Source organism: Hesperophylax consimilis, chromosome 2 (genome assembly GCF_061612785.1).
Source record: "Hesperophylax consimilis isolate HC1 chromosome 2, BYU_Hcon_1.0, whole genome shotgun sequence".
Lineage (NCBI taxonomy): Eukaryota > Metazoa > Arthropoda > Insecta > Trichoptera > Limnephilidae > Hesperophylax > Hesperophylax consimilis.
Window position 1 is genome coordinate 25,406,655 of NC_142837.1, and position 17,264 is coordinate 25,423,918.

Genomic DNA, 17,264 nt, shown 5'->3' on the forward strand with positions numbered 1-17,264 from the left:
GCGGAATTTTTATTGTATTTACTTTTTTACTTGTTCCGATATAAAGAATCATTTCAAAGCGATGAAACGAAACGAAAAAATCTATTTCATTTTGATGCCTGTCATTGAAGACGTGAAAAGAAATAATGTAATGTTTATGAACGAGAGATAAAGTCTGAATGTGGAATGAAAGCTTTGAAGACTTTTTTATAATTTATTGAAGATCTTAAAGAATGAGTACTTACCTAAGTGTTTATTCCAAGTTTATTATTATTATACATAAAAAATAATATATATTCATTTAAGTGATATTATATTATATAATATTTATAATACATTATTCCCAATGAGTTTAATAAAACTCGTTTCAGGAAAAACAACATTATACAATTAAAAGGAAACTATTTTTACAAGAGAAGACTAATTTAAAAGGGAGTTCAATTAAAAGTGTACATAGATTTTTGACTGGACAGACAAAGTCAATTGAAAAATATTTCGTAAAACATTATTGTTCATTACTAGAATTGCCTTTTGAATATAAGTGGAAGAGCTGGATGGAGAACTCCAGCGGGTACAAACATGTCATCCATACTGAAAATTTGGCACTAATAATCGTGTAGTCTAAAGTTTTTTGTTATTATTTTGTGGATACTAAAAATTATGTCGGACTACCAAGGAAACATATTAAATAAAAAAATATGTTTTGCACTTTGTCAATCCATAATGAAATATGGAATCATTGTTTGACTAGGAGCAACAAACTCAGCTATCGGTCAGATGAAAATCACACATAAAACCATCCTAAATATTAGACTTATAATCATGGAATGATTGACACAGACCAAATTTCAACATGCTTGACGTACTAAAAAATGCCAATCTATCCATATAAATAAAATAATAAAAAAACAAAAGTCAGTGTCAGTGGGGGAAAATCAAAAAAAGTTTAGTTTTTTAGATGGATCTTTATTTTTATTTTGAGTAATCTTAATAATGTGAGTATTATTTTCATTTACAAAACATATTACATATATTTAAACACATAATTTTTTTACAAAACATGTATATGTAATACTGGAAGAGTAGCATTAAATATTTTGATTGAAATTGTAAACCTTATTACTTATATGTACTTTTCCCTTTAATAATAAATAAATAAATACACAATACCTATTGTATTGGTACACTACCTATTCAGTATATAAAACTACACCTTTTTAAATTACTGCCTTTATTATTGAATTTTATTTTATTTATTTTCAGTTTTATGTTATTTTATAGCATTACGTGATTGTTTATTGTTCGATGTAAGATTTTTAGCATTACATGATTGTAAATTGTTCAAAAGCAGATTTTAGCATTACATGATTGTAAATTGTTCGAAAACAGATTTTTAGCATTAAATAATTGTAAATAGTTTGATATAAGCTTTTAGCATTGCGTGATTGTAAATTGTTCGATATCAGCTTTTTAGCATAAAATGACTGTAAATTGTTCGATATTCGAATTATTACACGACAAATTACATGGTAAATTGTTCGATATCCACTTTAAATAAGTGGGGCTGTAAAATGTATTCACGTAATGTATTCACGCCTGTATTGCAGCTTTTCCTCGCCGTACCATCTTACTTGTCAATATCATTGTTCTGTATCATTATTTGGCCTAATATGTAACTTATAAATAAATACATATTTATAACATAATTTGTAACTAAAGTAAATTATTTTGTATTTTTGTTTAGCCTAAGAGCTAACTTCACTTAGGTACGCACCTTTCAATACTATGTTTAATAGATATACCAAACAATAAAATAAAAACGAAAAAATAGTACATATTATGGTTCTCAAAATTAATTCAAAGAATATTTTAATCTGTATGGTTTTTGGCATACTTCGTATCAATCTTGATATAGGTACGAACCTACTTACAATTTTATTTTTTATTTTTTTAAGTAGATTGTATCAATAAATTTATACAATAACTGAGTTTCTATAACTTAATCTAACATCTGTTACATTATATAACTATTTATAAAATATTAAAAATAAATTATGAATGAACGATAGTGACTAGACCGACTACAACAAATAGAGCACAATGCAGTAATTTATTGACTTCATACTGACTTGTCTTAGCCTAATCGGATAATTTTAAATATTAGTAAGTGTTACTTAAGAACTAGATAAGATAATTTCAGTCTGATGTTCTTTGCCATATCGCAAATCATGATTACACATATTATTTCCAATAAATCATAAAATCACACCTGTTAAAAAATTAATTTTTTTTTAAGAGTGATATAATTTTCGATAACACCTCAATAGAATCTGGTCTAAAACGTATGCTATATTTAGAAAGAGTTTCATTATCTTAGTTTAAGTTAGTCGTATTACACAATTCATTTTGAATTTGAATAAACGTCTTGATTTTCGTTTCCGGAAAGTAAAAATAAATATAAATAATTGGGAAAATAAGAAGAAGCGAAAACATCCAAAACGAATAATGGTAGCCAATTCCATCTCCCACGATCTGAAAACATTTGGTAACGCAAAACGAAAAGATTGCTAACAGCATCACATTAAATGCGGCAGTCCAGGGCCTCAAGTGCGCAGGAAACATTTCACTTGCTATCACTGAAGGTAAACACGCTAACCCAGAATAAAAGAACACTTGGTATCCGTAGATTCCAACCAAAGCGATCCAGGCATATTTATCCACGACCGTATCGTAATGATCAAGGATGTAATACAACCCAATTAATCCCGTACTAAGCATACAACCTATGGACGAAGTAAAGAACAAGATTCTTCTCCCTAGTTTGTCTATGTAATACGCGGATAATAATGAAACCACAACAGCTACAACCTCTGCTATAATCGCACCTGTACTGGGTTCAATGGGGGAATCGGCCACGCTGAAAATCTTCTCAAAATACGACTTGAAAGCCATGATCCCACTGAAACTCTGGGCAAATGTTAAAGAAATCATAAGAAATATTGAGTTGAGTGACTGTTTAAATTGAAATATCTTCCACTTGTTCCCCGATGACTCTCTAATATACCCGTCATCGATAAACTCGATAATTTTGTCGAGTTCCACTGAAACATCTGCTCTGTTGGTCTCCCCTCGTATTCTAATTAAGTTCTTCTCTGCATCGCTTATTCTTCCATTCATCACTAAGTAATAAGGCGATTCCGGCATGGAGAAGAATGACAACATTGACAAAACTGGTAATACAAAAGACGACACGTTAAGAATTACAAAACTGACATATGGTCCTATTACGTAAACGTAAAGTATTCCTAACGATAAGAACATGATGATAACCGCACTAACAGCCCCTCTGATTCTGTCTTCCACAATTTCTCCCACATAGACAGGAACGATGCACAGAGTAAAAGATATCCCAACTCCATGGATAACTCTTGCTATGTAAATGTGCATCGCGTTTGTGGCCAGAGCGCAGATAGCCCATCCTATTATATAAATAAAGCCTGCAAAGAAGTTGATCCACTTTCTGCCTATGCTGTTAGTGATGAATGCAAATGCTACTGCTCCTATGCCCGCTCCAAGGTACAGCAAGGATGCCACCCATCCGATCTCATCTGAAGTGATAAGCAGCTTTTTCAAGTCGCTAACCTCGAACTTGCCGATAGCGGGGGACAACCAGCCGATGGTGCTACCGGCAGACATTACCGAAAACATACCTGAAAAGCAAACAACAAAATATTTTGGAACTAATTTTTCTTTAAACTTATTTTGAAGGTTATACCAATCGATGTAATATATCATTGAAGAAGAAGAAGATAATATTAATAAATCGAAACAAAGGTAAGACATATATGACGTTTAATAAAAAGGTCCCAATGGTCAAGGGTTTAAGACACCTGCCCCTTCAATGATAAAAATACTTTGTTTATGAGCGAGTATTTGGCTTTTTATGCCTTATGTTATCAGCAATCGCAATATAGTAGATTGGAATAGTTGACAGTGATTGATACAGATCGGTGATTGAAATACATCTATGTTTTGATTCATGTTGAACATCCATGGATGCCTGAGTGTCACAACATCGGATTAATGATTATAGACTTTGATAAATGCTTTTATTTGCTTATTGGAAAAAAATAAATTGCAAGCATAAGTATTATTTTGGCTACTATTTATGGCGAAAGCTTTGGGAAATACCACCCCAAGGGCAAAACTAAAAACTAGATAACTACTGGTATGATTTGAGATTTTCAAAAGTATTATAGTGATTTGTTTTTCATTTTCCATCATTACATCACATCATCCATCACATCAGCCCTGATGATGGACAATGCAATGCTGTCAAAAACGTTAGCTAAAGAAGGAGATAGCGCAACACGGCATAATACCCCAAAAACAAATCACTCGATAGCTCGTATTTGCTTTTCGAGTGTTATGGTTATATATTTTACGTTTTCAAAATTGGTATTACGAAATACGAAAGGGTTTTGAAATTAACTTTTGTCTTCATATTTTTTCTATTGAATCAACCACCCGAAAATTGCAGGTATTTTTAATTTTTTCTTTTATTTCAGAATAACAAAATTGAGAGAATTTATTGTTTTAGCCTCGCAGACAACAAAATTAATGTGGTTAAAAAGTAGTAGAAAAGTTACGGTTTTAGAAAATGTAATATATTTGCGACCCCACCGACTGCATAGTTACCACGTCAAGCTGTATGTACCACTGTTCATCACTGTTCTATTTTAAATTTCCAACTTGTGTGACATTGATACTATCAAGAATGAAAACAAAAATAATGACAGAAGATCAAAAAACAACTGTGGAATTGGAAGGCTATCTTTAAAATAAGGTTTCACTTATGTTTATTGTTAATTTATTATTAAATGATGATAATATTACTTACAACTCAAAGTTGCCAATAGTTGATATATAAATCTTCTCATCGGACTGGCTGCCATTTTAAATATTTTTATTTTCACTAACGTAATTGTTATAATTTATGATTTTTTGAAATGTATTTTTTATTGGATACTAAATCACCACCGAGTTAGTTTGACACTTTAATACACTGATATTACTATAAGTTCACCAAATTATTATGTTTTATGGCCTTGCAAGTAGTGATACTATCATTCTATAAAACGATTATCACCAAATAAACTTTTTATTTTACTAAACTTAGTAAATGAACTTCGATAAAATAATAATGTAAATACAGACTGATCGGCGCATACAGATGCACCAGATAACAGATTCAATCCTACTGTGAGGTGTACAACTGATTTATATAGATTTATTGAATTTTCTTATCATGGAGATACCTACCACTTTCCGTTTTTTTTATCGAAGATCACTGGTCGGTTTGATTACTTGGGATCTTTTTTCCTGTGGATCGATAAGTTTTCTCAAATCGATCAAAACTATCTAGAGTCCATTTAAAAGCTCTATATGCATAATTTGTAAAGCAGTCAAAAGACGAATGCCTTATTGTGATTTCCGATAATAACTTGAACTTTTATACAATCATTGATAGTTTGTAGGCAACACTTTAAACGGCGACCATTCAACAAAGATAATTTCTTTAACTTCTATACAATCTTTGATAGTTTGTAGGCATAGCTTTAAACGGCGACCATTCAACAAATATTACTTCTTGAACTTCTGATACAATCTTTGATAGTTTGTAGGCAACACTTTAAACGGCGACTATTCAACAAAGATAATTTCTTTAACTTCTATACAATCTTTGATAGTTTGTAGGCAACATTTTAAACGGCGACCATTCAACAAAGATAATTTCTTTAACTTCTATACAATCTTCGATAGTTTGTAGGCAACTCTTAAAACGGCGACCATGCAACAAAGATAATTTCTTACCTTCTATACAATCTTTGATAGTTTGTAGGCAACACTTTAAACGGCGACCATTCAACAAAGAATGAAATGAACTTAATTCTCTTTTTCGTAATACTACCCATTCAAAGATGGGAGGAAAATTCTGCTCCCTGGCTTCAATTTCATATCGTTAATCTTTGATAAAATAATTTTTATTTAATGATTTTTTGATAAAACTGTTTAATGTTATGGTTTCTCGCTATTGCAAAATGGATACAATTATGTCTTTGAGTACGTATTTATCTATTTACATTTATTTTTGCACTGCTCGAAATCCAAACCTTAATCAATATAATATTAAATAATTATTTTTGAGGTATATGAACAAAGTATCGAGGTAGGAGAATATTTTGAGAATGCCCGGGAATGAAATTATGTGATAATTCACCGGATTGCAAATTTATTAAGAAAAGCAATATGTATTCTTGAAATTTAGACTATGTACAATTGACGTATATACACGAAGATCATTAATTAGTCACATTTCACAATCTAAGGCCCACTCATCACGTCAGCGGTATTCAGATTATCTTTTTTTATGGCGGTGATACATATATATTTTATTCAAAGTTTCTGATACTGTTATAAAAAAGGATACTGTGAAATGAAATTATATACAAAAATACAAAGTACGCTTCATACCTCATAACTGATTCATTGATTCTACAAGGGCTATATCAAAATTCATTATTCCTGTATAAAATGAACTGAAGAGTTATTTCAAAAAGTTTAGAAAAAAATCCCGAAATCCAAATGGCGAACAAAGGCGAAATGTGATCTTTACCGAGTTGAAAGCAAACCGGTATCGCCAAATATGTTTACGAAATATTGTGGAATTTATTAAGAAATTGATAATCTGTACAAGAGAGAATGTTGCTTTTTAACCTTCGAACTTACCCAAAATAATATCATGTCATCAAATATTCCCACTTGACATTCTGTTTCAAATAGATTCGCTGTTTTTGAATGAAAGACTCATTAAGATTCTGACTGTACGAACTAGCTAAAGTTTATAATTTGCATACCGATATTTTTTTTTGTTTTTACTGTACTGTTTACCAGTAAACTAACAAACACATTTAATTAGACCAATGTATTGTGAAGGTTATTTTCACTTTCCTTTTTTTCCTTGCATATAAAGGAAATTATTTTTAAAAAATATGGCAAACGATGGCCGGATGAACTGTTTTAAAGATTTTTTTCAAATTATGAGGGAGCGTCCATGGTAAAAATTTTAATTTAAAGAAAAAGCTTAACGTTCTCTCTTTGTAAATCTGTTTATTTATTACTTTTGTTTAATGAAGAGAATGGTACGTACCCAGCTACACCTAAATAAAGCAAATACAGATTGTACATAAACCTTCATTAGTAATATATAATATTATGTGTCCGACCATAATGGAAAAAGACGTGTCCTTTGGTAACAGATATAGCACTACGTGGCCCGAAAGGAAAATCAATTTTACCAGAAAAAACAACAAGTCGAGCTTCGTTCTGGCAAACTGACAACCTAACAATACTATTAATATAATTGGAGTTACTGAAGTGGTTTAACCAATTGAATGTTAATTCTAGATTAGAATCAAAATATTCCATATTTGATAATACCTAATATTAAAAAAGAACACGAAAAATCAGACAATGAACAATAAAAAACAACATGAACAGGGGTAAAGAATAAAGTCCAATATCAGCTTAAGTATCGTTATTCCGGTGCTGACCGCATTGGGGTATAATGTAGACAGAGGCAGAGCAAGGACAGAACGCATGCGCAGCTACCGCTAACAAGAACAAACGCCTTTATTATTTTTCCCATTATTCCCTCTCGCATCAGAACCTCTGGACTGCGGAGTGTCGACCCTTAACTGACTCTGACGCCTTAATGGAGGCCTGCAACGAAACAGATTTTTCTTTTCTTACACGTCTATGACCGGTCAATGGCTGAGTTGGCATCGGACAGGCGTCGTGAGTTCAATTCCTCGACTGGCTGAGTCCTCCATGACGACACAAGCATGTTCGTGGTAGTAGGAGATTTTCAAATATCGTCAGGTTATTCGTTACCGGGGAATGTTTGATTTAAAAATTATTGATTTTTAAAATTAAAGTTCATGGTTGTTTTAAAGAACATATGTATAATAATCCTATTTGTATTTTATAAACATTATTTTAATTGAGCACATTAAACAGGCATGATGCCCAAAACTTACATGCGTAGACGAAAGTGTAGACGATAATCATTATTAATTTAAACAGTAATTAGATATAAGTAAAAGTTATTACAAATTGAGTATTGGAATCTCAGTGGGAATGTATGGCGAGCGATACATTCCCACTGAGATGTCCATCTTACTGGGGAATATCTCCGTCACATTATCAGCTTGATTTGATGAATGCCACAACAATAAAACACAAACACATCACCGGAACTATAACCAACCGACACATTTTTAAAATGTATTGTTTTTATGTGAAACCGCACAAGAGCCCCAACAGCTCCCAACCGTCTGGAACCAGTGAGACTATGACATCCCCAATCGGGGTATGTTGTGAGGCTGTCAGAAGGTAGTGGGGAGGGGTAGGAGATGGGAAAGAGGAAGTGGGGACGAACCTGGCTATTCAGATCTGGTCATCAAAACGGCCAAAGCCATTTCTATGCTGAATGGTGGTCTTATACCAGGGCGATACTGATAGTATCTTCCATTCTAGAAAGTGCCACAAATATACTAGATATGATTTTAAATTAGTAAATTGTGTAAAAACACAACATAATCGAATAAAAATTTGTTGTGTATGTCGGGATTTGAGCCTGCGACCTCCGGCTTGCAAGTCGAGAACCTTACCTCTCGCCACGGAGGCCGACAAATGATAGGCTGGTACACTACAATGTACCTAAACTACATACCACATCAGCACAAAAACAATTCACCTACCTAGCTCCTAAATTTTTAAGCATCTCCCCGCAAACTTAAATACCGAAACCCAACTTCATACTTTAAAAACACAAATAATACCATGGTACATTCTACACCAGTGGTTCTTAACCTGGGTTCGATCGAACTCCAGGGGTTCGGTGAGTCAGTCTCGCGGGTTCGGCGGAGGTCAAGACACACCCCCGACTCATATGATATCTTCGCAGCTCTCAATCATCTCAATAAACAGATGCAGGGCTGTGAAGTTGACATTATCGAAGCAGAAGAAAACCTGAAGGCTTTTCAAAAAAGCTACCGTTATGGAAACGACGAACAGAGAACGATAACTTCGCAAACTTTCCCCTGCTAGACGACTGTGTAAGTAAGATCAAAGATGTATCTGGAATCAGAGATATATCTGTACCCTGAACTGAACTGAAGCAAGCATTGCCACGCACTTAGATGAGCTTGCAAAGTCTCTCGACGGATACTTCCCAACAAGAGAGTCATATCCAGCATGAGTGAGACAGCCGTTCACTTTTAGTGCCGAGATAACAGACGTCAATGATGAATACCTCGATGAAATTGTTGAAATTCAGCAGAGCCAGGTTCAATAGAAATTTTTCAGAACAACAACGCTCTCAACGTTTTGGTTTCAACAAATGGTAACGTACCCTGTTATTTCTAAGAAAGCTCTGGAGATTTTCATACCGTTTGTTAGAACATATCTTTGGAGCAATCCTTTTCGAGGATGCTGGACATAAAAACGAAGAAATGGAACAGACTTTATTGCGTAAATGACATGAAAGTGGCACTTGCCAAGGTAAAGCCGCGCATATCTGAACTGGTCTCTGAAAGGCAACAGCAGAAGTCACACTGATTTACAGTAAATATTCATTATTATGTTTTTGTGTGAAAATCATGTTTGAATGGTTTTGTTCATTTTGTGCCTTTCACCTATGTATTTTCCAATTAAGAAGGGTTCGGTGAAACGGGTATGGTTCAGTACCTCCAACAAGGTTAAGAACCACTGTTCTACACTCTAACCACCTAAACTCCATTCATACATCTCTCACACTACGGGTTATTACAAATGTCTATTTCTTCGTTAGAGCAGTGTAAAGTTGTATAAGTTCTGTGAGAAAGGGTGTTGTGTAAACTAATTATTTTGCCTATACATACAATTATAGTAAAGTTGGTAATGTAGTTTTAGTGATTTGTCTTATATATAGTATTGTTCTAGTTTCTATATTATTTTATGTTACTGTTACGTGTGTTACTAATATTGTTTCATATTCAGTTTATCAGTTTACTGTTATTTAATGCTTTAAAAAATTTGTGCATAATTTTCAATAGCTGACTTAGTATATTCTGTTCTTAAAATTCAGCTAGGCGGAAACCAAATAAAATAAAATTGTTAAAATGTACGAACCATTAGCAAAGTTCACCACCAGTTACTTTACAGGCTCCTGCCTAGCACCTAGCGGTCAGAGGTAAAACTAGGGCTAACAGATAAAACAGATGTTTTGCCTTATCAATTGGCCTTCTTTGACAGTGTTTGTTTACAATTAGCTTGTCAATGTGTTTTACTTGGTTAGATTATAAAAAGCCTCGCCGACTGGATTCCTTCTTCTTCTCTCCTATGAAATAGTAACAAGCAGTCATTATGGTCTACAGACCATTAGTAAAAGTGTTTTGTCCGGGTCGGGAATAATTTAACTCTTTGTAACATTAAATAAAGTGAAATGCAGTTTTTTGCAGTAAAAACAAAAAAAACCATGCGTCTGTTATTGAAGACTTCATCAAGCCCAAACAAATCTTAACAAAAATAAATCTTTTCGTTATATTATGTAGATTAAGTTGATGTGGAAGAAAGGTCTGCGGAGCTCTCTTAATGCAAGAAACACGTGGAGATAAAGCAATATTGCATCGTTATATTTTCGAAATGAAGAAGAGCATGAAGAGACAAGAAAAGCCGAGAAGGGGCGATAAGTTGCGAAAATGAACTAAGAAGAGTCAAGAGGAGTCAAGAAGAGCCATCAAATGCCAGGAAGAACCAAGAAGAGCCGAGAAGAGTCGAGGAGAATTAACCAGAGCCAAGAAGAGACAAGAAAAAACAGAAATAACCAAGTAGAGCTGAGAAGAGGCAAGAAGAAGGAAGACAAAGAAAAAAAACAACGCTCAATTAAATCCTTTCTTCTTGCTCATTCCAAAATTCCAATATTGACATATTAGGTTGCCGCGAATACCGGTCGATTGAACTCCAACCTCCTTCCTATCCTCAGAGCACGTGTTCCAAGTCCTAGAAAATCAGTACCTACTCCGGTCTACCGGTCGCACCGGGACAGGAGTGCTCCTGGCTGGGGTGGTACAATCGTAAAAATCACAACGCGCAAAATTTTAATAAAACGAAAATACCTACAGTATTTGATTTTTTTTTATTTCGTTGCACTACTTTTGCTTTGTATCCTTTATTATGTATACAGGTATATGAGGGTTGCCACAACATGTAACGAACTCTGAATTAAATAAGGCGTTATATTTTTATTGACGATTCCTTGTCGTATTCTGGTTGGCTGGTTATAAAAATAAAATGTGCCTGCTTATTCGTATTGCTTTGACCCCTTTTGAGATATTCTTCAGGATATAAATTGTATCAAAGTAGGTAAATAATTTTAGAGAGATCTTTGTTTATGTTGTGGTACTCTGGATAGATAAAAAAGTAATTTATAGATATCTCTATTTGTGTAGTGGAACTCTGGATGGAACAAAAAGTAATTTTTAGAGTTCTCTGTTTTTGTAGTGGTACTCTGGATAGATCAACACTTTATTTATAGAGATCTCTGTTTATGTAGTGGTACTCTGGATAGATCAAAGAAGTAATTCATAGAGATTTTCTGTTTCTGTAGTGGTACTCTGGATAGATAAAAAGTAATTTATTTTATAATTTTGGTTTCGTTACCTGAAGAATGGAAAAAAAACAAATATAATTATTTGTTTATTCCTTGTTTCTTTACATGCGGTAGGTATAATAATAATAATAATAATAATTGGATAATTTGTAGAGCGCCGTTTTTGTGAAAAATCACCTCAAGGGCGCTGTACAATTTGTTTCCTAGGATCTACATTTGCTATTTAGACCAACTGTGCCAACACGAAGTTCGTCATCCGTTCAGGTATGTGTCTGCCGTCAATATAGCGCTGACATGTGTCTGCTGCCAATAAAGAGCGCTGACACAACATCCTCACATAGATAACAAACCTTGGCAGCACCGCTGTGACTTTCGACGAAGACAGAAGATGGAGACTCTGCTGCAAGAATCCTAGGTAACGAAGGAACTGTACCAGCTGCTGCAGCGAGAGAGACCACTGCGTCCACCAACAGTACCAGCACGAGGTTCGTCATCCGTTCAGGTATGTGTCTGCTGCTAATATAGCGCTGACATGTGTCTGCTGCTAATAAAGAGCGCTGACACAATATCCTCACATAGATAACAGACCTTGGCAGCACCGCTGTGCAAAATCACCTCATCCTAGTCTATTTTAGTCTCTCTAGTCACTTCCTAGCCATTCATGCCACTTAGTGTATCCTCTCGACCCTTTTAGACTCTTTCCTGGCTCCAATACCTAAATAAAATCCAGCAAAAAAAATTACAATTCTTTCTATTGTCGTGATCCGACGATTTCACATCTCTGTCTCAGACCTTTAGGACTCGCTTATCGCAGGCTATCATATGCAAAATCTTGAACCAAAGTCAAAGTGAAGTGTATGTGTGTCATCTGTAACAAAATACATAAACAAAAACAGAAAAAAAAAAAAAAAACTTTAAATAAAATATGGCTTATCTGTTTTTTTAGGTAGATATCCTCGGTTGAAGAGGTCACGTAAATCCCGACACCACTTGACACTTGAGGGGTCAGGTATAAAATCTTCGACTGTATTGAGAATCTTTGTTCTAGCTTCACTTTCAAAATTTAATCGGTTTAAAATGCTATAATAATTGCAAATTCCAGCTAAACGGTAGAAGTTACGTGCATTTCCATATTTACATTTGAATTATTAACCTCACTAGGACTAGCCTGTGTCGAGGTTAATAATTTTACAAACCATTTAAAAAAAAAGTGAAATGTATATCGAAAGAAAAATAATGTTTCTGGAATAATGTACCTACTAAGCTGAAGGAACCCAATTCCATAAAGTAATACACACGTACGGTGACCATGTGAAATAACATATTTTGCTATTGATGTAAAAAAGCAAAGATGAAATGTAGAAGAAAAAAATGCTATTTATTACGCGATTAATTTAGGACAAGGATTGAATATATTTTATCATGACTACTACGAACAACTTTCCACAGATATTTTTAATTTTTTAAAAATATTTTTTAGCAGTTGAATTAACATTTTGTGACTTCCTTTTTTCATTCTTCATTTTGACCTTGATAGTTATCTGTGACGGTTTTTATTTTTTTCCATATCATTGGCTATATTCTAAATCTAAAGATCATCAAACTCAGCAATATTGCACCATGATCTACAGGGTTCAAGACCCACTATTTCGGTAGATGTTACTTTTGAAGCTGTCTTTTTTTGACATTTGACAAGTAGAAACTACGCCATTAATAAAAATGGAACGATACACGCTTCTACAACGCATTGAAATTATTAAAATTCACTTGAGTGAATCAAATGCAAATCATCTTGATTGATGAGGCCCATTTCCATTTCGATGGCTTCGTCAACAAGCAAAATTGTCTCATCTGGGGCCCGGAAAACCCAAGAGTTATTGTTGAAAAGCCTTTCTATCCTCAACGTGTGACTGTTTGGTGCGGTTTATGGTCCGGCGGAGTCATTGGACCTTAATTTTTGAAAAAATGAGGCTGGAGCAACAGTTACGGTGAATGGATTGCGCTATCGAGGGATGATTAATGATTTTTTATGGCCGGAATTGGATGGTATTGATCTGGACAACGTTTACTTTCAACAAGACGGCGCTACGTGCCACACAAGCAACAAAACCATTGATCTTTTACGATTGAATATCAAAATAACACCTCTTATTGGAAAACCCTGTATTATATTAGTAGTGAACACAGTGCTTCAAATTTAGATTTTCATAATAAGATTGACACAGCTTGAAATGGTAGTAGAAGCTCTTGTAAGTGAAATTATGATTGGCTTCAATGGTTATGCAAAGCCAAAAGATAAATGTATTTTTTAGTTTCTATATTACTTAAATCCAAAGTATTAATATTTATGCCCTCACATAAAATGACTTCCTTATTTTTTAAAGGTGTAGAGTCAAGCAGTGCGTTTAGTGAATCAAGGAAATTATCTGTGTGAGCCTGGGACAGAGACTTTATGTAGTATTTAAAAAAAAAAAAAAAACTTCAAAACTTGAAACTTGAAAAGTAAAGCAAATTTGCAAGTTAATTGATCTCTAAATAGTATAAAATAAAGTCACCATCCGCGTCTGTCTATTTGTGCGCTCTTCTTCTAAACTACGCAATAGATTTTGATAGGGTTTTCACTATCATTTAGATAATTTCTTCCGAAAGGTTTATGTATATAATACATGCATATTATATTTTCAGAAAGTAGAGAAAATCGATGTTTTGTAATGAGTCCTAAAAAAAGTCCGTGTTCGTAAACGCTAATTTCCGAAACCGCCCAACCGATTTCAATGATATCATGATAATTTTTATGGGTTTGAAATATGTGATAGTTTTGAAATTCATTTCCAAAAATACATACAACCACAAATTTGCGGTCTGTGGAAGGACAACGTCTTATATTATCAGAGATGTGCTCTATTTCAAATAAATCCATTTCAAATGGAAATGCAAAATGCAAAATGGGTATTTTCCATTTTGCATTTTAAATGCTTTTCTAAAAACCATTTTGCATTTTGCATTTTAAATGCTTTTCTCAATGCATTTTCCATTTTAAATGCTTTTTTGCAACATTCTTCCTACTATCTCCACTCATCTTTTTTTCATAAGCCCCAAATATCAGTTGGTCCTCAACCTCGCTATGAGAGATAATTTACGTTTGTCAAGTTGCTCCCTGGTAGGAGCCCTGGTAATTGAGTGATACCATTACAAAAAATACTGATTCAAATACTGAACATGGGGCCATGACGCTGTAATATTAAATGTTAGATAACAGTTTCTATGTTTTTACGTTGGCAATTTTTGTCAATTTTTTTTTAATTTTTGTCACGCGCAAATTTTTTTGTGGTTTCATAATCTGTAGTCGTGGGGTTTTTGGATTTACCATCATTTAATATGTTTGTTCTACATTGATGTCCATTATTAAATGACAAAATTGTTTAAAAATTCTATAATTATTTTAATTGTTTGACCTGTGAAACCATTTTGCATTTTCAATGCATTTTGAAAATAGGTATTTTGCAATTTGCATTTGAAATGCTTTTCTAAAAACCATTTTGCATTTTGCATTTTCAAATGGAAAAGTTTTGACCCATTTCCATTTTGCATTTCAAATGGTTTTGGGTACCCATTTTGCACATCTCTGTATATTATAAAATTCCTTCCAAACGCTTGAATTAAATCGTAATTCGTGTCTATTAAATGTAGTTTTTAACAGTAACATTGTGGTGTACAGTAGTGAATAGTGGAAAGCCCGAGAAAGACATTAGCAAAAGCGAAGCATTGCGGGGATTCAATAGTTTTAAATAAATGTTGTATTTGTTAATAAAAAAATTAAATCGTAGCCAAATTTTTTAAACATAAATCCTTAACGCGGCACTGTACCTACTTTATTCGATAGTATGGAATATAGTTTATATTGCCTTTCCATGGCTTTTTACTTACATGTAAGTTTGTGTGCAATTTCTTTCCCATTTATGAAAATGACATGTTATGTATTTCTTAAAATCACAGAAGTATTCCTTAAAATCACAGAAGTATTCCTTAATAATAATAATAATAAAACTGTGAAAATGGAATAATAATATTTCCATATTATGAATAAAATCGGTGCAAATAAATTCAGTGAGCCCCATCTGTTGTCGAAATGCCAGTACATTTTCTAGGAGTGCCGAAAACTTCGGTAAAGCTTCGATGTTTTCTCCACAGATGTCTTGCATGCCAAGTATGAAGTCTAATAAAGCAGGAAACTTATTTTAGCTTCCATATTTGAACACTAGATGGCACAGTTATGAAGTAAATTCTAAGTTAAAAATAATTATTCATAAAATTAATATTTTGTTCAATAATAAATGTGTAAATGATTTACTGTAATGTAACAACAATACAAGATAAAATTTGAACTTCTTAAAATCAAACAAAAAAATATTTTTCAAGATATTGTGAATACTTGTTATATCGATAAAAAAACAAAAAACGTTGACGTATTTAGTTGACTGGACTTTTTTTGACTTTTGATTGAATTTACTTTCAGAGTTCCTAACCATGAGTTTACTGACTCTGGCATAATAATGTTGGATTATCTATAGATACTTTACTTTTATTTTTTATTAATATGGATTGGTTTGAATAAGAGCTAAAACTATACGGCGGATGTGTGCAGTTTTTTATTCCTTCCGAAGGATTATCTTTGGTTTTTTAAATTTAAACATTTAATTTTCGCATTATTTTGTAAGGGTATTTATTGTAGGATTAGAGTGGCTGGGAAGGCAGGCATACTTTTTTACTGGATACTGAATATAACGCTTTTTTAGAATTCACTAGTGGAGGTGTTCACCGTACTCCTAATAATCCATTAAATCTAAAATTTTCAAAAGAAATCCTAAGAACGGCACAATAAAATAAAACATCCAAAATTACGACGTCTGGGGAATGTTAGGTACTTAATCCAAACGTATGGGTAACTAATTAAAAAATATATATATGTTTGTGAAAACATCAGCTACAAATGAAGTAAACGGCCATTTTCCACAGTTTGTAACTTTAGTTTTTATCACGTACCACAATTTTGATTGGTTTTTTCATAGTCACGTGTTGTTAAATATAGCGAAGCTATATATTTTTAATACGAAAATTTAATAAATTACTTTATTTTAGTCAGATAAATACAACTGTCAAACCTGTATATATTTTTAATGAATTATTTTATTAAAAAAACAAATCTGTTTTTACCACGTCCCATTTCTGAATTAACTAAAACAAAGTCTGATTTCGTATTTTATTTTAATTAATTAAAAGAAAATTATTAATTTGTTAATAGTTCATTTATTGATTTTGTGGTGTCTCAAATATTTTGCATGATATATTTTTGAATAATTTACAGTTTTTACTTAGATTTGGACCAACATGGAAAAAATCAAGTATCACATTTTCGTGTAAGAATCCGTTAGTTCTTAACACCCCTTTTAGTGGCTTTTAGATGGGAATAGTTTATCAAATTATACACAATTGTATTACTATTAAACGGTTTTTACTTTTTTAATACATACTGAAGTGCCCAGCAACGTTCTTTTGTATTTATTAAGTAATA

The 17,264-nt window shown here is 32.9% G+C and overlaps 1 protein-coding gene across 1 annotated transcript; it reads right to left on the minus strand.

Annotated features, from left to right (window-relative positions):
- Positions 1-2,059: 2,059 nt before the first annotated feature.
- LOC149425822 (facilitated trehalose transporter Tret1-like) lies at positions 2,060-3,675 on the minus strand. The gene has a single exon (XM_089643629.1). It carries the CDS (start codon positions 3,673-3,675, stop codon positions 2,353-2,355), a length of 1,323 nt encoding a protein of 440 aa, XP_089499755.1. The 3' UTR covers positions 2,060-2,352.
- Between the last annotated feature and the right edge of the window lie 13,589 nt (positions 3,676-17,264).